Source organism: Vipera ursinii (assembly GCF_947247035.1).
Source record: "Vipera ursinii genome assembly, chromosome: 16".
NCBI classification, from domain to species: domain Eukaryota; kingdom Metazoa; phylum Chordata; class Lepidosauria; order Squamata; family Viperidae; genus Vipera; species Vipera ursinii.
In genome coordinates this window covers 6,273,803-6,295,526 of record NC_139529.1, presented here as the reverse complement: position 1 = coordinate 6,295,526, position 21,724 = coordinate 6,273,803, and the positions used below count along the sequence as shown (strand labels likewise).

General features: G+C 47.7%; 3 protein-coding genes across 6 annotated transcripts in view; 1 reads left to right on the top strand and 2 right to left on the bottom strand.

Annotated features, from left to right (window-relative positions):
• Positions 1–5,071, bottom strand: part of CFAP77 (cilia and flagella associated protein 77) — a gene marked incomplete at its 5' end in the record, with an annotated part of 37,389 nt that extends 32,318 nt beyond the window's left edge. Inside the window, one exon of the mRNA XM_083375198.1 lies at positions 4,877–5,071. Within this exon, the coding sequence (XP_083231324.1) occupies positions 4,877–5,071 (195 nt within the window). The remainder of the gene's footprint in view (positions 1–4,876) is intronic.
• Positions 5,072–6,005: 934 nt separating this feature from the next.
• On the bottom strand, positions 6,006–16,140 carry TTF1 (transcription termination factor 1). 3 transcript variants are annotated; one of them, XM_083375070.1, is made up of 11 exons: positions 15,947–16,140; positions 13,227–14,978; positions 12,663–12,895; positions 11,854–12,039; positions 11,135–11,213; positions 10,751–10,881; positions 9,998–10,220; positions 9,399–9,485; positions 9,065–9,130; positions 8,736–8,821; positions 6,006–7,951 (listed from the first exon to the last, which is right to left on the bottom strand). In XM_083375070.1, the coding sequence occupies exons 2-11, from the start codon at positions 14,975–14,977 to the stop codon at positions 7,734–7,736; spliced, it is 3,060 nt and encodes a 1,019-aa protein (XP_083231196.1). In that variant the 5' UTR covers position 14,978; positions 15,947–16,140; the 3' UTR covers positions 6,006–7,733. The 3 variants fall into 3 exon arrangements, with proteins under 3 accessions (XP_083231196.1, XP_083231195.1, XP_083231197.1); XM_083375069.1 differs by lacking the exon at positions 15,947–16,140 and having other exon boundaries at positions 13,227–15,317; XM_083375071.1 differs by lacking the exon at positions 15,947–16,140 and having other exon boundaries at positions 7,813–7,951; positions 8,756–8,821; positions 13,227–15,468.
• Positions 16,141–16,518: 378 nt separating this feature from the next.
• SETX (senataxin) overlaps positions 16,519–21,724 on the top strand; it is a 34,959-nt gene continuing 29,753 nt past the window's right edge. For both annotated transcript variants that reach the window (XM_083375008.1, XM_083375007.1), the window contains exons 1-3: positions 16,519–16,595; positions 20,443–20,623; positions 21,000–21,207. In XM_083375008.1, coding sequence (XP_083231134.1) covers positions 20,444–20,623; positions 21,000–21,207 — 388 coding nt within the window. In that variant the 5' untranslated portion in view covers positions 16,519–16,595; position 20,443. The remainder of the gene's footprint in view (positions 16,596–20,442; positions 20,624–20,999; positions 21,208–21,724) is intronic.

Sequence of the window (21,724 nt, the reverse complement as noted above, 5' to 3'; positions counted from 1 at the left end):
TTCCCTCCAGGTTTTAGCCTTTGGGGGGGGCAGGGGGGGCGGGGAGGAGACAAGAGCGCCCCGCAAGCCCAAGCAAAGTCAATGGGGGAAGCCAGCTCCACTTAACAAGCGGGTGAAGAAACTTATCCTTGCCGGGGAACTCGCTTAGCGAATCTTCGCTTAACGACCGACGTTTGGGGCTCGATCCTGGAGGTACGTGGAGGACAACCTGCGGTTGTGAGGGGGATCTAGGAGACCTAGTAGACAACCGCATAAATAGGAGCCAGCCCGGTTAAGTGGTGGTTGTCCACTACTAGGACTCCTAGATCCCTCTCACAATCACAGCTGGTTCTCGACTTACGACCACAGTTTTTTGCAGCTGCCAAAAAAGGAAGGGCCAGTGCAGTCCTGGGCTGCATCAACAGAGGGAAAGCATCCAGGTCAGGAGAAGTGATACTACGGCTTTACGCTGCACTAATGAGGCCACACTTGGAGTACGGCATCCAGTTTGGGTCACCCTGGTGCAGAGAAGATACTCAGACTCTGGAAAGCGCATAGGAGATTAACAGATTATTGGGAGACTGGAGGCTTAACTGTACCATGAACAATCGAGTTGCTTATATTTAGCCCGGGGGGGGGGGGTGGTCTTCAAACTTGGCCCTTTGATGACTTGTGGACTTCAACTCCCAGAATTCCTCAGCCAGGCCCCTGAGGGAAGGAGTAGAAGTAACGAATGGAAAGTTATCAGAGAGAAGCAACCTAGAAGTAAGGTGAAATCTCCTGACAGGGAGAACAATTAACCAGTGGAACAGCTAGAACGATTGGTGGAATTGGATGTGTCTAGTCTAGTCAAAAGAAGGAGTAGGGGTGACATGATAGCAGTCTTCCAGTATTTGAGGGGCTGCCACAAAGAAGAGGGGTGTGTGTGTCAAACTATTCTCCAAAGCTCCTGAAGGCAGGACAAGAAGCGACATACGGAATCTTATCAAGGAGAGAAACATCCAGAAATTAAGGAGAAACTTCCTAACAGTGAGGACAATTAACCAGTGGAACAGCTTGCCTCCAGAAGTCTTGGGCGCTCCATCACTGGAGACTTTTAAGAAGAGACTGGACAGCCATTTGTCCAGAATAGCGTAAGGTCTACTGCTTGAGCAGGGGGTTGGACTAGATGACCCCCAAGGTCCCCTTGCAGCCCAATGATACTATGTTCTGTGACTGTGTTCTATGTTCTATATTTATTTATTTATTTATTTATTTTATTTTCCCTTTTGGTAGAGTGAGGCGCTCTTCAAATCCAGATGTGCTGAAGAAGCTAAGATGGGCTAAGTTGGAACTGAGACAGCGTAAGGAGACCTTGTGAGTACAGCGTTCATTTTTGCATGTGGGGGTGACATAGGAACCCCAGAATCTTATGCTTTAGCGTGGCATATTATGGGAAGAGAGCAGTCAAGTTTTACGACTCCCAAGTTTAGGATTTTAAAGGTGTTGCACAAACCCAGTTAAGAGTTTCTGGAGATTTTTTTGAGTATAAAGAGTGTCACCACCCGCAGATTTCACAACCTTCGCACAAAGCTGCTGATTTATCACCCTTTTTGTGGAACACAAACACAACAATTGTTTAAATCATAGGAAAGCAGGAATCAATTTTTGTACCGGACTCTCGTGTCATCTATCCCAATTTTGTGGATATAGCGGCTGTCCATAATAACTATTAATTTTTTTACCGGCTGATCTGAAATGGAATTTTCTGTATGACACAATATAACTTTCTTGTCTCTAATAACGGGGTGTGTGTGTGTGTGTGTGTAGAGGAATTGATTTAATTTGGATTTGGAAGCCAACCCATCCTCAAAAACCTTGCTATCTGTCAAAATGTTACCCTTCTCCAAATTCTGAAATCTCTGCGTGGGTGCCGTGCGGGCACAAATCTTCATGCTGGGAATAATTCATGATATCAGCGATCCCGCTTGGCGCCCCCCCCCCATGTTTTTTGTTTGGTGAATGGAAACGAAATATTGTGGGTTAAGCAAAAGAGCAAATTAAAAAGTGACTCTTGGGGGAATGATGGCAAAAAGAAGGAAGGAAGGAGGGTTGGAATAAAGGAAGGGAGGAAGAGAGGAAGGAAGAGGGGAGATAAGATTAGAGACAAAAAGGGAATGAAAGAGAGAGAGAGGGAGAGAGAGAGAGAGAAAGAAAGAAAGAAAGAAAGAAAGAAAGAAAGAAAGAAAGAAAGAAAGAAAGAAAGAAAGAAAGAAAGAAAGAAAGATTCAAATATAACCAATTCCAAAACTATACACTAGATCAGGAAGTCCAAAATAATTCTTAAAACTTTTTTTTTCACCCAAGCCCCACCCTTTTCAACCTTGTTTTTCTACTATTCTGCCCCCCACCCTCCAGTCCAAATCCTCAGACTGAATACAGCCATGGAACAGTATATATTATCCCTGAACGAGCTGGATAGGGATGTGTCCACATAATAGCTTGATTTTAGGAAGTCTTCACTTTTAGCTACCTTGTCCCCCCACCCCGAGAAATATTTAGAAGATTGTCCCCCCCCCAAAGACTCTGGTTGGTGCAATATGATATCTTAACATTATAATTTCTCAGGAGCAAATGAGATTATTGAACACAAGGCGAACATCCCTGTTAAGGTTGATTAAAATATTGTCTCCTTCCTATAGCCTTTTCTCTTGGGTCAATTCTCTTTTTAGAAGGGGAGCCAAAAGCCAAAGGGTGGGGGGCTGTTCTCACCCCCCAAAAAAGTTTCCCCCTCCCGTCTGAAGAAACTACAAATGAAATAAAATAAATAAAATAAATAAGCTTGTAAACCGCCCTGAGTCTTCGGAGAAGGGCGGGATATAAATGTAATAAAAATAAATAAAATAAACATAAATAAATAAATAAATTAAGATTCCCCAGTAAAAAAAACCGGTTTGAAAAAGAAAAGTGGGGAGAGAGCGCCCTCTTGTGGCCAGAAGAGAAAGGTGCGCAACCCAGTCTACTGTTGTGGATTTAAGGATTCTCAAATGAGATTTTTTTTTTCTCCCCACCCTAGACGTGACATTTTTCCAGGGAGAAATTCCCGTTGGGTCAGCAACTGACTCGTATTTATGACGGTTGCAGCGTCCCGGGTGTGTGTGTGTGTGTGTGTGTGTGTGTGTGTGTCACGTCATCCGTTTTTGCGACCTTCTGACAAGGTAGGGAAAGCCCAGATTCATTTAACAAACCGGGATCCTGACTTAAACAACTGCGGCGATTCGCTCAAAAGCGGTGGCAAAAAAAAAAAGGTCGTAAAATGGGACAAAACCCACTTAACAAGAGAAATTTGGGACTACCTGTAGAGTCTGCTTTAAGAATCAGATTCCTGCCACTGTATGTGCATCACGCAATTATGCGTATATAATAGTTTTGATGGTTAGCAAGGTAAAATATGGGAAGAATTACGGTGCCATCCCTAAAGAGGGAGAGATGATAAATTTTTGTGTGTGTAACTGCTCTAAAGATCGAAAGTCACTTCTTTATACTTTTTTTTCCTTCTTTTTCCTTTTTTGTTAAAAACCTAGTCAGCCTTTTTCATTACTCTTTTCTCTTTCTGAAGTCTGTACTGCTTTTGACTGCTATTGACTGACATTCTTCAGTACGAAGTATTCAGTAAAAGAGAATTGCTACAGAAGTTGGCACAACCGGAAAAAAACAACAACCCACACCTTCCCTTCTCTGTTTCAAGATACGTTTCCCCCCCCCCCCCTCTTCGGCCTTCCAAAGGCGTGGGGAGCACAGTTCCCAGAAGTCCCCATGAGCATCCCACTGGGAATTCTGGGAGTTGTAGTTCTAACAGCCCCGGAAAGAGTTGGGATTCAGCGGTTGCCAGCAGTAGGCAAGAGATTGTAAGCCTTCCGTGCTGCCCTCTGGTGTTCAAACAAGGTAACGCATTCCTTTTCCCACCGTCCAAAATTCGGATTTTATCTGGTGCCCAAAAGCCCTGCCACAGTTCCTTGCAACTTTTTCTTAGCTGTGGGGAGGTTGCAAGTGTTGATGGATTGATTTGTTCCGGTTGAGGCTTGGGACTACCCCTCCCATCATCCTCGGTGCTGGCTAGAGGGCATGGGAGGGCAGAGACCCCTCTGATTGGAAAGCCTCTGTTTCCCACCCCACCCCAGCTCTGCTTTACAGCGCATAGGGCACGTGTCTTAAAAAAAACAACACATATTGAGGACAACCTGGGAGAATGTGTAGTTTCGAGTCGATGGGCTTTCAGTTCCAAATGGCCTCAGACGTCACGGGACGTGGCAGCATCCAGAGATCCACCATCCTTTTCCTTTCTTTCCCCTTCCCTTCCTCTCCTCTCCCTTTCCTTTCTAATTCACCTTCCTTCCTTCCCTCCCTCACCTTCCCTCTTTTCCTTCTTTCCCTCCTTTACTTCGTCCCTCCCTCACATGCTTTACTTCCTTCCTTCCTTCCCGTTTGCATCTTCCCATGACTCTCTCCTTCCTTCTTTTTTCTAATGCTCCGTCTTCCTTCCTTCCTTCCTTCCTTCCTTCCTTCCTTCCTTCCTTCCTTCCTTCCCCCCTCACATTCCCATCTCCCTCCTTCCTTCCTTCCTTCCTCCCTCCCTCACATTCCCATCTCCTTCCTTCCTTCCTTCCTTCCTTCCTTCCTTCCTTCCTTCCTTCCTTCCTTCCTTCCTTCCTCCCTCACATTCCCATCTCCTTCCTTCCTCCCTCCCTCCCTCACATTCCCATCTCCTTCCTTCCTTCCTTCCTTCCTTCCTTCCTTCCTTCCTTCCTTCCTTCCTTCCTTCCTTCCCTCCTCCCCCACATTCCCATCTCCTTCCTTCCTCCCTCCCTCCCTCACATTCCCATCTCCTTCCTTCCTCCCTCCCTCCCTCCCTTCTCACCTTGGCGATGAGGTGGTTCTGCAGCATGCTTTCTCTGGCCACCCCAAGCCGTTCATTCTCACAGCCGGGGTGCAGCTCCGCCAGGGTCATGGGGCGCCGAGGCGGTGGGCAGATCTGGCTGACACTGCGCCGGCGAGGTAGGCCCACCTTGGCAGGGGCATTCTTGGCCCCGGTGGGGGCAGCCACGGCAGCCATCCGCTGCTGCTCTCCAGGTGTTTCCTATGCCAGCCAGAAAGATGCTTCTGGGTCCCAACCCGAGGGATCTACCACTCGGGAGAGGAGGGGGCCTGCCAATGGCTGGGGGGACAGACAAGGGGGACCCCCCACACTTCTGAGCCTGGCAGGAATCTTTGAGGGGAGAAACAGGTTGTCGGGGCCCAGCAGAGTCAAAATTCAGCCAGGCCACGGCTCTGGTTGCATCAAAATCCTTCGGGATCCAGTTGCAAAGCTCCCCCCAGCCAGGGAATGGAGAGGCTGGTTGTTATGGCAACCAGAATGCTAACACCGTTCAGCGGGCAACCTCCATCCAACTGAATGTGCACAAAAGCATCTCGGTCACCAGCTTGGCCAGCCAATCGCAGGCTTGTCAATAAGAGTCAACTCCGGGCCCATCTTGCTTGCTTGCACTTGTTTGCTTTGGAGCAAGAGGCAAAACCTGTCTGTCTGGGCCCCCTTCTTTTTTTTTTCTTGGAGGGGGGGGAAAGCATGCAATTAATCTCTTTCGTGTGCATCTTCTTTCTTTCCTTGCACAATGAGTGTCTCTACTTGTCTGGGGTTTTGCACTTTTTTAAAGAAAAAAAGGGCAAGACACAGGACACCCCCCGATGAGTAATGGGGGGTCGCCTTATTTATTTATCCGGGACATTTTTAATCCCAGGTTTGTTATTTTGAAATGTGAAGCAGTGAACAAATCTAATGCTCCTTTCCTCATTCTCATTCTCTTTTTTTTTTCCCCCAACTAAAAAAAAACAACCCTGTGAGGTTGGCTTAGGCGGAGAGCGAATCAGCCAGCCAGTTTTCATACCTAAGGGCAGGACTAGAATTCCCTGCCTCCTGGTGATTGGCCAAAGTCAACCAGTTGGCTTCAGAGACATTCATCAAAAAAGCGAGAAAGGATCAAAGAGGAGACTCTGGTCCAAGACAATCTTTTATTTTCTTTTAAAAAAAATATTGAAAACCCCATGGTACAAATAGTTTGAACCCACCAGAAAAAAGAAAAAAAACTCTTTTGGTAAAATAAAATAAAGTCCTTCATACATTCGCGGTGGCTCAGTGGGTTAGGACGCTGAGCTTGTCGATCAGAAGGTTGGCAGTTTGGCGGGTCGAATCCCGAGTGCCGCATAACAGAGTGAGCGCCTGTTACTCGTCCCAGCTTCTGCCAACCTAGCAGTTCGAAAGCACGTAAAAACGCAAGTGGAAAAATAGGGACCACTCCATTGGGAAGGTCACAGCTTTCCGTGCACCTTTGGCGTCTAGTCATGCCGGCCACATGACCACGGAGACGTCCTCAGACAAGCGCTGGCTCTTCGGCTTTGAAACGGAGATGAGCACCGGCCCCTAGAGTCGGAAATGACTAGCACGCATGTGCGGGGGAACCTTTACCTTTACCTTACATTCAAAAATCAAAAAACAGGACCCAACCTTGGAAGAACCCCCATTGTCTTGTGCAATTGCATAGCGTCAATTCTGTGCTACTTTCTCAGCGTGAGCTGGACCAAGGACAGGTCTTTGCAACGTCTGAATTAAGCTGCGCTGAGATATTCCTAGCAAGGACTGCAACAGTTCTGGAAATAGAATTTAAGTAAGGCAAGACAGGATATCCCCAATTCAGCATGACACAATGGGACCTTGGAGGTTTCTAGTCCAACCCTTCCCCTCAAAGGGGAGATCCTATCCCTTTCACGGCAAACGGCTGTCCAATCTCTTCTGGGATGGGATGTGTTGTGTTCTTTGCTCCTGAACATTTTCTCACTTAAAGAGGGGCGAGTTCTTGGCTTGTTGTCTGCTGGTGGGGAAAAAAGTCTCACCTAACTTGAAAACATGTTCTTCTTGTTTTTGTCTGTGCCAAGGATTCCTGCCCTTGGAACCAACCCCGAAATCGCTTGCTTGGTTGCCCGGCAAAAGCCAACATTACGTTAAAAAAACCAACAACACGTTTATTTAATGGCTCGAATCTCATAATAAAAGACAAGCTTGAAATGCCACCAGATTTGGCCCTGAGAAAAGAGATTTTTTTCAGGAAGACGGGGAAGTTTGGCACTTGGGGAAAATAGGGCTGATGGAGGGAAGATAATCCAACGTTCCTCTAAGAAGAGTAAGGACTCACACACACACACACACACACACACACAGAGAGCAAAAAGATAGAACTTGTGACTTCAACACAATGCTAACACAACCTGGAAGAATGGCAACTGGCATCTCTGCTTGCACCACGTTGAGCTTCCAGAGACTTTTGCAATGATTATCTGTTTGAAGACGTCAACACCACCCTATCTGCTCTAGGGTCCTTTTGGGGGGGGGAGGGGGCTTCCTAATCCCCCCTCCCCCCCAATTTGGGGATGTGCCACGTGTAGCCCAAACCTTTGCAAATCCATTTGCCAGCAATGGAGAATCTGCCATGAGCCAAAACAGGGGTTTCCCCCCCCCTTCTGTGGACCCCCAACCTTCTCCTAAACCTCAGAAGCAGCACCCGTCGAAAGTCAAATATGTTTATATATTATTTTCCTCTCTTAAAAAAAAAAAAAGGCAGGAAGCCAAAGGAGAATGCCCCGTGGTCTTTCCCCATCCCATAAGATCCAGAGCGCTGCCTTCTCTGCTTCCCATCCGTGGCATTTGTTAAGGAAGAGGTGGAACCTCAGCCATCGGCCTGGCTTTTTTCTCCAGTCTCTTCGGGGTCGCTGTCGTCCTCCGAAATTAACTGTTCATCCTCTAGCAGGTCCTGGAAAATGTCCTTGAAGCGGAAAGACATTTTGCAGCTCTTCTCCTCCAGTGGGTACCTCCGTCTCTGCAGCTGCCTCTTCATCTTTTTCTTCAAGCTGGGCAGAGTCTCTTCAAACAGGTAGTCAATAATTTCTAAGGGAAGAACCAAGACATTTGGGTCAAAAGGCCTGGAACGGCCACCGAGGCGGGATGAGGGTCCTGCAAAAGGGGAACCACACGGGACCTGATTGTAAGGGCATGTGAGAACCAATCTCGGAAGGGAGCGCGGAGAGATGCTGGCCGAGAAAAGGGTTACGGCTGCGTAACAGAGAAAGAGGAACAGGAAAACAAAAAACCTCTTTAAATTCTCAGTCTGTAAAGACAACGGTGGGAAACCTGCGCTTTAGAACAGATTTTTGTTAATATGGCCTGACAATAAAGTACAGGCAGCCCTCAGCTTACGACAAATCATTTAGTGACAATGTGACTCACGACCGTTTTTCACACCTAACGGCCGGTGCAGCATCCCCGTGGCCACCTTGAGCAAAACTTGGAAGTTGACAACTGGCTCGTGTTTACGACGGTTGCAGTGTCCCCGGGTCCTTCTGATACAATTCCCCAAAACTATCTGATTCACACACACCACACACACACACACACACACACACCCCGTAACACCAATCATTTCTAAATCGTTTCCCTAAAATTCCAAACACGGGAACGAAACTAGGATTTGAAAACGGGTCACCTCCAGCCTCTCGGCTACATTTTAGCCGTCGGGCTTCGCACGCTCGCGCAAGTAGGCGTGCAAACCATCTCGTAGCCGGCAGACGAGAGAAAGGGGGCATTTCTGTTCAGCGATAAGAATTTCCTTCTGCTTTTTTTTTTTTGCAAGGCCGACGGGATTCCCCCCCCCAAAAAAAACAACAACACTCACCCGGGAAACTCTTTTCGTACCAGAAAGGGACGTACATCGACTTGAGTCGGTAATATCTGGTTTGGACGTAATCTGGAGGAGCGTTTCTGAAAGAAGCGAGAACGTTTAAAAGAAAAGGGGGGAAAAAGACACAAAGAGGCCAGCAGATGGACAAAAAGAAGAAAAAAAAAACTTTGGCAGGCTACCGACAATCCCCCCCCCGCCCCCCGAAATCGTCAGATACTATTTTAATTTTTGAACGCTTCTTATTTGCGACGTTGGCTTGTGACAGCAATAATAAAACTAGGGCTGAGCTTATTGATCCCTTGAGGCTTATTCTAGCTATTTACCCAACAACGCCAGCGATGTGTTCCCAGTCGACTTCAGTGATGTCAGCAACGTTCAGTTCGTACAACCTGAAATTCCGCAAGACAAAAACCTTCAGCTTAAAAAAAAAAACAGTTACATCAAGACGGGATGGTTATCCGTCCCGCTCACGACGTTGATTCCTGGTTTTTGTATTTTATTAATGTTATCTCAAGCGTTAATTGTATATCTCCAAAAGCCATCTGTCGATTTATAGGCGTTACCCCCCCACACCCTTTTAAAAAACAAACACACACACACACACACACACACACACACGTTTGCTTTAAATAAAAATATTAAGAACTCTTTTAGCACCTTTTGATCAGATCGATCTTAAACTGCAAGTTGTTCATCCCGCGGAAGTAGGACTCGCCCGCCATCTTCTTCGTCAGGATGGACGTCCTTCAAAAAGGAAGAAAACGGAGTTGTAAGCAAATAGTAAGCCTGACGGATCGGACCAGCCGTTACGTTCCAGTTAAAAGATGCGTTTACTCAGGCCTAGACACGTGAACCTAGCCAATTCGTTGATCAACGCTCAATCAGCCCTGGATAAGAAGGAACAGAATTCAAGAGGGGTTTGACTTGGCTTGTGGAAACGTAACGATTCCATGCTGATTGCTCGCTTGACTCCCACTCCGGGTTCCGCCTGCCTTTCTTCAATGGCCCGGTTGCTCTGTGCAACATCCCAGAAGGGGCACTGCCAGGGGAGGGCGACAAGAGGTTCCGAGGGCTTGCTATAAAGGTGTTGGCAGACCCCCTCCTGATTTTGGGTTAGTGTGGACTGACACGGCCGTCCATCTTGACAAAAGGCGATCTCTGCTTGCCCTCAACACACATGAAAAGGGGGGGGGAAAGGCGGTCAGTGTTCCTTGGCTGTCCCCGTTCGAGGCATGGCTCCCACAGCGAAACCTCACCATTTCTCTTTGCACTGCCTCCAATTGCGGGTCTCCACCTTAGCCGCCACTTTCACCCAGCTGATGTTCTTGTAGAGATTTTCCCGCAGAAGGGTGAGCGCTCCCTCGTTGTCCCTCTTCTCCAAGGCCGAGTCCAGCCCTTTCACTTTCGTTCTCAGGATATCCCTGAGCGCTTGCAGGAGTCTCTTGGTCTCTTCTTCAGTCCAAGGGCCAGTCTCGAAGACTGCGCACGTTATTTGGAGACACAAACACAAAGCAAGACTGAGATGACAGAAAACGACTATCAAGATACATTAGATCCCAACTGGTGCAAAGAACGAGGACAGGCTTGTTCCCGACTCACGACCACAGTGGAGTCCCAAAGTGGATGTGGCTAAGTGAGACCTTGGCCCCAATTTTACGACCAGTTGTTAAATTGGGGACCCGGTGGTTAGGGCAGATCCGGCTTCCCCCGCTCGGCTTTGCTCGTTCAGAAGGTCGCCAAAGGGGATCGCGTGACCCCGGGACCCTGAAACTGTCATTAAGTGCGAGCCAGTTGCTGAGGGTCCGAATTTCGATCACCAGACCAGGGGTACGCTGCAACGGTCATCAGTGTGAAAATCACACAAATCATTTTCCAGCGCCGTTGTAACTTTGAACGGTCACTAAACGAATGGCTGTAAGTCAAGGACTTCCCGTGCAGAGAATCTGGAATTTAGAAAAGGGGTTGGAGGGAATGGGGTGTGGGGGGGGGGTGCACAGATATCAACCTACCCTCTACCATCTGGTTATATTTCAAGGCGATTGAGTGGCTGCTCCGGTTCATAAACTCCGAGATTTTTTTCCATTTATTCCCATACAAGGCGTGATACTTAAAAAGCTGCTTCTTCTCTTTCTTTGTATACCTAAAAAGACGTCAGGAGAGTTAAAGAAGTTGCTTTGCCGTCCGATGAGCTTGAATTGAAAAAGGGGAAATCTTATCAATAAAGGAGAATATTTGTAGGTCAGGGCTGAAATGAGGGGTCCTGGGTGGTTTTCTTGGAGACCCAGCTAGGAAACATCCTCAGTGCTAGAAGGGGTGTGTGTATATCTATCTATCTATCTATCTATCTATCTATCTATCTATCTATCTATCTATCTATCTATCTCTTTTCTTACCGTCCATTATAATTCTGAGGATCAAACATTTTCCTGGCACGATAATACACCAGTCTCCAGGGCCGAGCAATACCCCGAGCTGTGGGCAAAATGACGGAAGCATTAGAACACGTTTAGGACTCGTGCAAACAAACCAGGCAAACAAGAATAACATCTAAACAAACAAACAGACTTTAAGCCAGAATTATCTTTGTTAGGAATAATAGGAGCAAATTATGATAAAAGACTTGTATTTGCCCGATATTGGAAAAATTAACATATTATGATAATTACTATTGTTGTTTTTTTTTAAAAAAATACGCGAACCCAGACAACGTGCTGTTTGCTAAATATTCAGAATGTTATTTTAAAAAATCCTAATAACCATAACCCCGACCCCACCCTACTCTTAATCGTATAAAAACTAATTTAATTTAGGACGCTTGGCAACTGACTTGTATTTATGATGGTTGCAGCAGCCCGGGGCGGTGTGTGTGTGTGTGTGTGTGTGTGTGTGTCATGCAATCCACTCTTGTGACCTTCTGGCAACGGGGAAAGCTAGAAGCCGTTTGACTAACTTAACAACTGCAGGGACCCCCTGGACGAGGTTGTAAAATGGGGCCCAAACTCAACTTAACCGCCGTCTGGCTTAGCAAGAGAAATTGGTCATAAATGGAGGACTGGCTGTAATACGAAGAGCTCCTCCGGCTTAGGGGGGAAGGAAGCTGGCAAAAACTCACAGATTTTTTCGCAAAAGGAATGCTTCCATTTCAGCCTCTTGATTTCCGCTTCCTCCTCGGGGAAGCGGTGCGAAAACAGGAGTTTCTCCGCCATGTCGATCCCGGTTTCTTCCAAAAAGGCCTCCATGTTTTCTTGCAATAATTCGTTCTCCGCTTGGGAGAAGACGCCAAACTTCACCGCCACTCCTGTGAGACGTAAACTGGAAAATCAAATAATCTCCCCGAAGAAAACGTCAGGCTAGCTTGCTAATCGGCTAGCCCTCTTTTCTTTTAAAACAAAACAAAAATGGTTTTATTATACCGGCAGCCCTCAAGTCACAACAGCCCGTTTAGTGACCGCTCAAAGTTACGACGGCACTGTTTAAAAAAAAAAGGGGGGGGACTTACGACTATTTTTCACACTTGAAGACCGTTGCAGCCCTCTCAACGGTCAAAATTCAGACGCTCGGCAACCGACTCATAGTTACGACGGTCACGTGATCCCGTTTGGCAACCTTCTGACGAGCCAACTCAACGGGGAAGGCCGATTCTCTGAACGATCGTGTCGCTAACTAAACGACTGCAGCGATTCCTTTACCCACCGTGTCAAGAAAGGTCTTAAAACGGGCTGAAGTTCCCGTAACAAATGTCTCGCTTAGCAAGGTAAAAGTGGGCTTCAACTGTGGCCGTAAACTGAGGACTACCTGTATTACAAGACCCAAGCAATAGCCTTCTATTATTTTAGTACGCAATTAAGGCATTGTCTCGCCTGGAGATTGTTTACACTCCCAATGTTTAAACTGGTTGCTTTCACAACTGCAAACGGGCACCTTTTTTCTTAAATTCCCGAAACCTGAGTAGATCCCGTATAGCCAGTTTCCTAATCGCCTGATCCGACAGTGTCTTGGCACGAGGGATAAATTCCTCCAGTTCTTTCCGGGCATCCTCCAGTTGTTCCTTATTCAGGACGCTGAAGTCTCTCTCTTCATCTGTGGAACGCGTTTCGGAGGGGGCCCGTTTGCATGAAGATCGCGATTTCCTCCCCGTTTGGGATTGATCCAACCTGTCGGGAGATCAAAATTGGGCATGAATATTAACTGAAACGGAGCACAGCTGCCCCATCCCAGGACATATTATTAACCACGCGTGCCTGGCTGAGGAATTCTGGGAGTTGAAGTCCACGAGTCATAAAAGGGCCAAGTTGGAAGACCCCTGAAGTAGAGGTTAGCGAAAGAGCGAAACCTCCACACTGCTGTCTTGAACATGCCGGGGGCGGATGACGTTTAGGTCCACCACCGCACCAGAAACTCCCAAAAGATGCCTTTCAAACCCCAAAGTTCTACCCCCTCTTCTAACCTAGATGAGGACAACCAAGAGGTACCAGAAGAACTTACTTGGTGTTAGCTTCTGAGGTGGACAATTCTGACGGTGATTGAGGTTGCTTCTCTTCATGGTCTCCAGCTGACGTCCCTTCCATCTCCAAGTCCATCTGAGTAGCATCAGAATCCGCAGCAGTGGGAGAACGGCTCCCCTCTTGACCGTTCCCCTGGAGAAAATCCAGTTGTGTTCTCTCTGAGAAGGATAAAGGCGAGGAGGCAAAGAGGTCCATCTCCGTGTCTATGGTTTCGTTCAGGTCCACCTGATCTTCTCTTTGGGAACTTGTGGCCTCAGCCTTCTCTTTCGCAAGTGCATCAGATAGATCAACATCCTCCCTTCGTTTCCTCTTCTTCTTCTTCTTCTTCTTCTTCTTAAGAGATGACATATTCCCATCAACAACACCCCCATTTTCCAAATCCTCACTCTGAGACAGTTTTCTGGATTTTTTTGGAGTTGATAGGTTCCCAAACTCATCATCCTCCACACCACCTCCATTGTCCAAGTTCTCTTTTTGGGACGTTTTTCTGGATTTTTTGGAGGTTGATAGGTTCCCAAACTCATCATCCTTCACACCACCTCCATTGTCCAAGTTCTCTTTTTGGGACGTTTTTCTGGATTTTTTGTGGGTTGATAGGTTCCCAAACTCATCATCCTTCACACCACCTCCATTGTCCAAGTTCTCTTTTTGGGACGTTTTTCTGGATTTTTTGTGGGTTGATAGGTTCCCAAACTCATCATCCTTTACACCACGACCATTGTCCAAGTCCTCTTTTTGGGACAGTTTTCTTGATTTTTTTGGAGTTGATAGGTTCCCAAACTCATCATCCTTCACACCACCTCCATTGTCCAAGTTCTCTTTTTGGGACGTTTTTCTGGATTTTTTGGGCGTTGATAGGTTCCCAAACTCATCACCCTCCACAGCACCACCACTGTCCAAGTCCTCTTTTGGGGACAGTTTTCTTGATTTTTTTGGAGTTGATAGGTTCCCAAACTCGTCATCCTCCACACCACCTCCATTGTCCAAGTTCTCTTTTTGGGACGTTTTTCTGGATTTTTTGGGCGTTGATAGGTTCCCAAACTCATCACCCTCCACAGCACCACCACTGTCCAAGTCCTCTTTTTGGGACAGTTTTCTGGATTTTTTTGGAGTTGATAGGTTCCCAAACTCCTCATCCTCCACACCACCTCCATTGTCCAAGTTCTCTTTTTGGGATGTTTTTCTGGATTTTTTTTGAGCCAATGGGCTCCAAAACTCCTCATCCTTCACACCACTCCCATTTTCCAAGTCCTCTTTTTTGGAGGGTTTTCTGGATTTTTTGGGCATCGATGGGGTCCAAAACTCCTCATCCTTCACACCACTCCCATTTTCCAAGTCCTCTTTTTGGGATAGTTTACTAGACATTCTTGGAGCTGGTGAGCTCCAAAACTCATCATCGCTACCATGTTTAAGTCTGTGCTTCTTCTTCTTTTTCTTCTTCTTGGGCACAAAATGATCGATTTCAGGCTCTTCGCTCAGCTGAGTCTCAGGGATGACCCAGGAATTATCTGCCTGGGAATCAGAGGCTTCCATACTGGATTTTTTCTTCTTACGCTTTTTTCTGCTGGGCTGAGAGTCTCCTGTATCCTGGGAAGAGTGGGATAACGGATCAGAAGACACAATTGGCTGTTTGAGGTCTTCTCGGCGGCGCTTCCGTAACTTCTTGTTCTTCTTTTCATGGCTGGACTCTTGCGTGTCCTCTACCAGCACCATATCCGCCTCGTTCATCATTCTGTTTAAAAAAAAGCAACATAAATTTGTGGCCATCGTAAGTCGAGGACTACCTGCGCTTGCAAATATTACGTTAAACCCATCCGGAATCACTTAGGTAAGATGGGCGGGATAGAAATCTGATCATAAGAAAGAAAGAAAGAAAGAAAGAAAGAGAGAGAGAGAGAGAGAGAGAGAGAGAGAGAGAGAAAGAAAGAGGAAGGAAGGAAGGCGAAATAGAAGAGGGAACTTAGAAGGGAGGGGAGAAGAGGGAAGGAAGGAAGGAAGGAAGGAAGGAAGGAAGGAAGGAAGGAAAGAAAGAAAGAAAGAAAGAAAGAAAGAAAGAGGAAGGAAGGAAGGAAGGCGAAATAGAAGAGGGAACTTAGAAGGGAGGGGAGAAGAGGGAAGGAAGGAAGGAAAGAAAGAAAGAAAGAAGGAAGGAAGGAAGGAAGGAAAGAAAGAAGGAAAGAAAGAGGAAGGAAGGAAGGAAGGAAGGAAGGAAGGAAGGAAGGAAGGAAGGAAAAAAGGCGAAATAGAAGAGGGAACTTAGAAGGGAGGGGAGAAGAGGGAAGGAAGGAAAGAAAGAAAGAAAGAAAGAAAGAACGAAAGAAAGAAAGAAAAAGAAAGAAGGAAGGAAGGAAGGAAGGAAAGAAAGAAAGAAGGAAAGAAAGAGGAAGGAAGGAAAAAAGGCGAAATAGAAGAGGGAACTTAGAAGGGAGGGGAGAAGAGGGAAGGAAGGAAGGAAGGAATTAATTAATTGCTCATGGCAGTTTCTCCTTTAGACAAAAAACCCTAAGCTGCCAAACTCCATTTGCAACCCTGAATGGCAAGCGCTCGATTTGCAAATTGCCACGCTCGATTTGCAACCCCTGGATTATATACTAAGGCTCGATTTGGCAATCCTGGAATTTCAAGGCTGGATCTGCAAAGATAAATTGCAAGCATTAATTGCAAGCATTTTAAAAAAAAAAGGTCATCAGTGAGACTTACGTGCCGCCGGTCCTTAGGATCGCCCCCACCCCACCCCCGCACTCAAAATCTTCTGCGGGGAGATCAGCACGCGAAGACCACCCCCCAGCACCTTCCCCGCTTCCTCCTAGCAGGCAAACATGCTGCTTTCCCCGAACTTCCGGCTCTTTTGGCACCACTTCCGCCTCTCTGCTGGAGGAAGCCTAGAGGAAGAAGGGAAGAGCTTTGGGGAAAAGGAAAAAAAAGAAAAAGAAAAGCCGCTCTACACTTTTCGTGCATCTAGGAACCTTTGCGCCTTAGACAAGCCCGGAAGTAAGCGATTGACTTGCCCCCTCTTCACGTTTCTAGCTCTAGGCTCTTCCCCGGCTCTAAGCCGATAAAAAGGCAGCCGAGGCAGGAGGAGGAGGAGGAGGAGGCGGGCTGGGGACGTTCCTTCCCGTCCCCTTTTCCGTCTCTATGGTGCCGGCAAGGGCCTGGCTAGCGCGCGGCGGCGGCCAATCGCACGCCGGGGCGGGGCTTGCCGCGGCGGAAGCCGGGCCGGGGGCGAGGCCTGCCGCACCGGAAGCAGCGCTGAAGGAGGGGCGGGCGGGAAGCTGGGGCGGCGGCGGCGGCGGGCCCATGGCAGCGGTGTGGGGCCGGCGGCTGCCCACCCGAGGACCCGGAGGGAGAGGTCAGCGGCGGCCGAAGGGGCGGGAAGGGGGAGCTGGGAGGGGGGTCCCCTCCTCTCTTCCCCCGTTGCCTAGGAAATGGGGCGCTGCCCCCCCTTCTTTACCTCAGAGGCCGAGAAGCCCCACCCCCAACCGGTGTAACCGTCCCCACGACGCCGCATTCACGTGTCTGGGCCACGACATTCCACTGGAACGGTGGAAGGGACGGTAAAGTCGGCCTCTCTGCCTGTGGTCTGCGGAGCGGGGGAGGGGAGGGAAAGTCGCCTCTCTTCCCCCCCCCCTCAGTTCAGTTTGCCCCCTCCTCCAGGGTAGCCGGCATATTGGGGGAGTGGAGGCCCCCCTCCCACCCCCAGCCCAGGTCTGGTCCCCCTAGAGTTCATCTCAGGTGTTCAGGGTTTCCTTTGCACACACACACACACACGCAGGGCAAGCTGACCCTCACCCTTTGCAGGAAAGGGACGCTGGGGGGGAGGGCTCAGGGCCAAATGCAGGGAAAGGAGCACCCCCAATGCAAGGTGGACCCCCGTAGAATTGTGGCTTTCCCCTTTGCAGCAAAAGTGTGTGTGGGGGGGGGAAAGGATGAGGAAGTGTTCAAAGGCATGCAAATCCGTCCACTTGACTCTCTCTCTCTCTCACGCGCACACACACACACACAAGCAGGGCAAGCCGACCCTCACCCTTTGCAGGAAAGGGACGCTGGGGGGGGGGGCTCCGGCCAAATGCAGGGAAAGGAGCACCCCCAATGCAAGGTGGACCCCCCCATAGAATTGTGGCTTTCCCCTTTGCAGCAAAGTGGGGGTGGGGGTGGGGAAAGGATGAGGAAGTGTTCAAAGATGCAAATCCGTCCACTTGACTGACACACACACACATACACAATCACACACAGGGCAAGCTGACCCTCACCCTTTGCAGGAAAGGGACGCTGGGGGGGGAGGGCTCCGGCCAAATGAAGGGAAAGGAGCACCCCCAATGCAAGGTGGACCCCTGTAGAATTGTGGCTTTCCCCTTTGCAGCAAAGTGGGGGTGGGGGTGGGGAAAGGATGAGGAAGAGTTCAAAGATGCAAATCCGTCCACTTGACACACACACACACACACACACACACACACACACAAAACCTCAATAGAGGCGAATCTGTTTTTTTTCCCTCTTTGCAGGAAAGAAAGGAGGAGGAGTTCAAAAGCATGAAAGTTAACCCCCCCTCCCGCTTTAACGGCCACTTCACCCCCCCCCCCATAGAGGTGGATCTGTTTTTTCCCCCTTGGCAGGAAAGGAAAGGAGAGGGTGCTAAAGGCATCCCATGGAAGTCATTGTGTGTGTTTTTTCCCTTTGCAAGAAAAGGGAGAGGAGAGGGAGGGGCTCCAAGGCATGCAAATTGGCCCCCAGTCTGCAAGGGAGGCTCACTTCCCACTCACTCTCTCTCTTTCTCACTCTCTCTCTCCTCTCTTCTCCTCTCTCTCTCCCTCTCCCCAATTAATCAAAGCTAGTTGTGTCCAGTCTGGGAAAACATATAGTACGCTATCTCATCACCTTGACCTCGTAGAATTGAAAATTCCCAGAGGCAATGCATTGGTCCCCCTTAGAGCTGAATTTTTCCCCAAACAATGTACTGGACCTGCAGAGATAAGACCAAAAAAATAATAATGTTGCAGTAATTATTTACTGTTTGGTATTAAGTTGCATGTTAGATGTTTTTGTGCCAGCCATGGCAGTGCCCCAAAAAGGTCATCAGATGGGAGCAAAGAGGCTTCTTTGCTTCCACTGATGAGTCAGGGGTCCCAGACCCCTGCAGCCCCATTGGCGAGAGAGTTTTATGGTTAGGGAGGGGCTGAGACCCCCCATAAATACCTCTGCTCAAGGGGCTGCTCTTTGTTCTGCTTCTGCTTCTTGTTCTGTTCCAGTTATGCTATGCTAGCTTGCTTTCTGTTCTTTTGTTCTCTCACATGCAGGCATGGATGCCTCCATGCCAAGTAATTCTTTCTATCTAATCTATCGTTAAATAAAGCTTCATATGATTGCATCTCTGCGTGATGCCTTTTACTTGGAAGCACCTTAACGATCCATCGACCTCGTGAGACCATCTCACATTGCATTCATAAACTTAAATGTGCTTCTATCTGTCTGTCTATCTATCTATCTATCTATCTATCTATCTATCTATCTATCTATACAATCTCTTTTATGAAAAAAACACAATGTCACATACATACATACATACATACATGAACACACTGCCCCCTCTGTCATAAAGGGTAAAGTAAACAAATTTATAGATGATATGAATTTATATCTGTACAAGGAAGGAAACATGAAGGATTCCTAAGAGAAAAACTTACATAAGTTTCAATTTAGGAGAGTCATTTTTGCTATGGGGTTTTGTTGTTATTTTTTGTCTGTTTGTTTGGACTCAAAAGCCACATCATAAAGAAAAATGGCCGTGCTGGATAGAAAATAGACTGAATTGTGTGCCAAACTTCTGTTTTGTAGCCAGCAGCAAAAATCTCTCTGTGGGCTGCTTCTGAGTCTTAGGAATTTTGTTTGTTCGGTAATAAATCCTTTCTTTAGCATTTCCCATCTCGATTTGGCCTTGTGCTGGATTGTCACCAATTTTCTGTTTTTCTATGCTGCACCTTTCAGTCCTTCAAGGGACAGAAGCTGAGACTCCCTTAGGGAATTTCAATTTCCCCCCCCTCTCCGGTGAATTGTTGAATCAAGTGTATGCTGGCTGTAAATCTTGTCGGTATTAATGACGGTTTCTTTATTGTGGGGCAAATATTGCATCATTTCAGACTAGCCTGGACTGGTCGTGGTTATTGTAACCTACAAGCCATCAATACAAGGGACTCCTCTAGTCATGTGATGGTATGAACCAGAACAAGTTGCAAAGCCCCCAAGACTTGCTTTATTGTTTTGCCTGCACTGTTTTTATGGACTGGCATCTGGGGAGAGGAACAGCCGTGTGTTTGTGTGTTCTGCACCAATCCTGTTTCAAGGTATGGGGGTTTGGGTTAACCCCCCAGCAGCCTCTAACTGTGTTGCCACTGTCCAGGGACTGTGGGTAGCTGGCAACAGTGTGAAATCATAGTATAAAACTATAATAAAGACAATTAAAATGAACCCGGGACTAGATAAAAAAGGGCCCAACGCTTCACTGGGGGTACGGGTGGCGTCTGTGGATGGGTGTAATGGCTGATCTCTCAATCTGTTAAATGTTTCAGCGCCATCCTGTAACCACCTTATCTGTGGGGTCCTTGGTGGTCTCCAAGCTTGGTGGTTTTCTTCCAGACATTTCATTGCCCAACTAGGTAACTTCATGAGTGCTATCTAATGAGACATCTGCAAGAAACAACCAAGCTCTGAGAGCACCAAGGATCCCACACTCTTCCTCCTCCTCCTCCTCCACTCCACAAACCCCACTCCCTTCTAGCACTGATGATGTTCCCCAGTTGGGTCATGAAACGTCTGCAAGAAAACCACCCAGCTCAGAGAACACCAAGGACCCCACAGTCCTCTTCCTCCTCCCCCTCCCCCTCCTCCTCCCTGCTAATCCAACTCCCTTCTAAGCACTGATGATGTTACCTAGTTAGGGTCATGAAACGTCTGCAAGAAAACCACCCAGCTCAGAGAGCACCAAGGATGCCACAGTTGTCCTCCTGCTTCTGCTTCCTCCTCCTCCTTCCACACCCCACTCCCTTCTAGCACTGATGATGTTCCCTAGTTGGGTCATGAAAGGTCTGCAAGAAAACCACCCAGCTCAGAGAGGCACCAAGCACCCCACAGTTTGAACCCTGAGCTACAAATATTCTCTTCTATCGGAGCCATCTTCTCCTTTTTCTTTTGTCTCCCAGTAGAATGAGTACATGTTGCTGGTGTACGCCAGGTGGTCCCACCACCATCAAGCTACTAGCGAGTTACGCCTCTTCTGCTCTATCCCCGAAGGAGGTGGCTGCAGCCAACGAGGACCTGTGCTACTGTCTGGAATGTGTGGAGGAGTACCACAAAGCGAGAGATGAACTCCCGTCTTTGCACCAGGTACCCCGAATTCTGGCCCTACAGTCCGCTTGGGCGAGGTTGGCCTTTTGTCGATTCTTGTCAGCGCTGCGTTATATACATATATATATATATTTTCTGACGTTCAACTCAGAAATAAAGTCAGTAAGTTTTTTCTTTTTCTTTTTTTTAAAAAAGCATACCTTGAAGAAAACATTTTTTTTAATGAACTGATCTTAATCTTGCTACTTAGTCTTGTATCTTGTTAGTTACTTTCACTTTGATACTTCAGTTTATTTATCCTTGGTTTAACTTTCGGGGTGGATTTTTCTTTCTGACGTGTCCATTTCAAGTCCTACATTTTCAAGAACAGATACAAAGTCTTTTCTGGGTTTGTCCTTCGTGTTTCCAACCGCAGATCCTGTGGGATTTGGAAGTTCCCCGTCTTGTCGACCGCTTTGAGAAATCCATGCAAGAGGACGACGAAAATGACCTCTACCTGGTGGAGGAAGACAGAGTCACCCCCTTGACTTCCTGTTACACGGGGCCTAATTTTGAGAAACAACTCCGGGTGCCCTTGCTGGAAGTCCTCAAGTATCCCTACCTGCTACTCCATGAACACCTCAGTGAGTTTCGAAGGGTAGCTCTTGACCTAGTTGATGAGCAGAGACTACCACAGCCTGCTTGAGCTGAGTTTTATCCGATCCTGGGTGCTCTCTGAGCTTGGCTGGTTTTTTTTGGCAGATGTTTCATTACCCAACTAGGTAACATCATCAGTGCTAAAAGGGAAGCGGGGTTGCGGAGTGGAAGAGGAGGAGGAGGACGGTGAGGTTCTTAATGCACTGATGATGTTACCTAGTTTGGCTTTTTTTTTTAAAAAAAAAATTGTACTGTAGACAGAACAGTTTCATCTAAGCAGGAGTCTCCAAACCTGGCGACTTTTAAGACCCTAATTCTGGGAATTACTTTGAAGTCTAGTAAAAGTAAAGGTAAAGGTTCCCCCGCACATGCGTGCTAGTCGTTTCCGACTCTAGGGGCCGGTGCTCATTTCCGTTTCAAAGCCGAAGAGCCAGCGCTTGTCCGAGGACGTCTCCGTGGTCATGTGGCCGGCATGACTAGACGCCAAAGGCGCACGGAACGCTG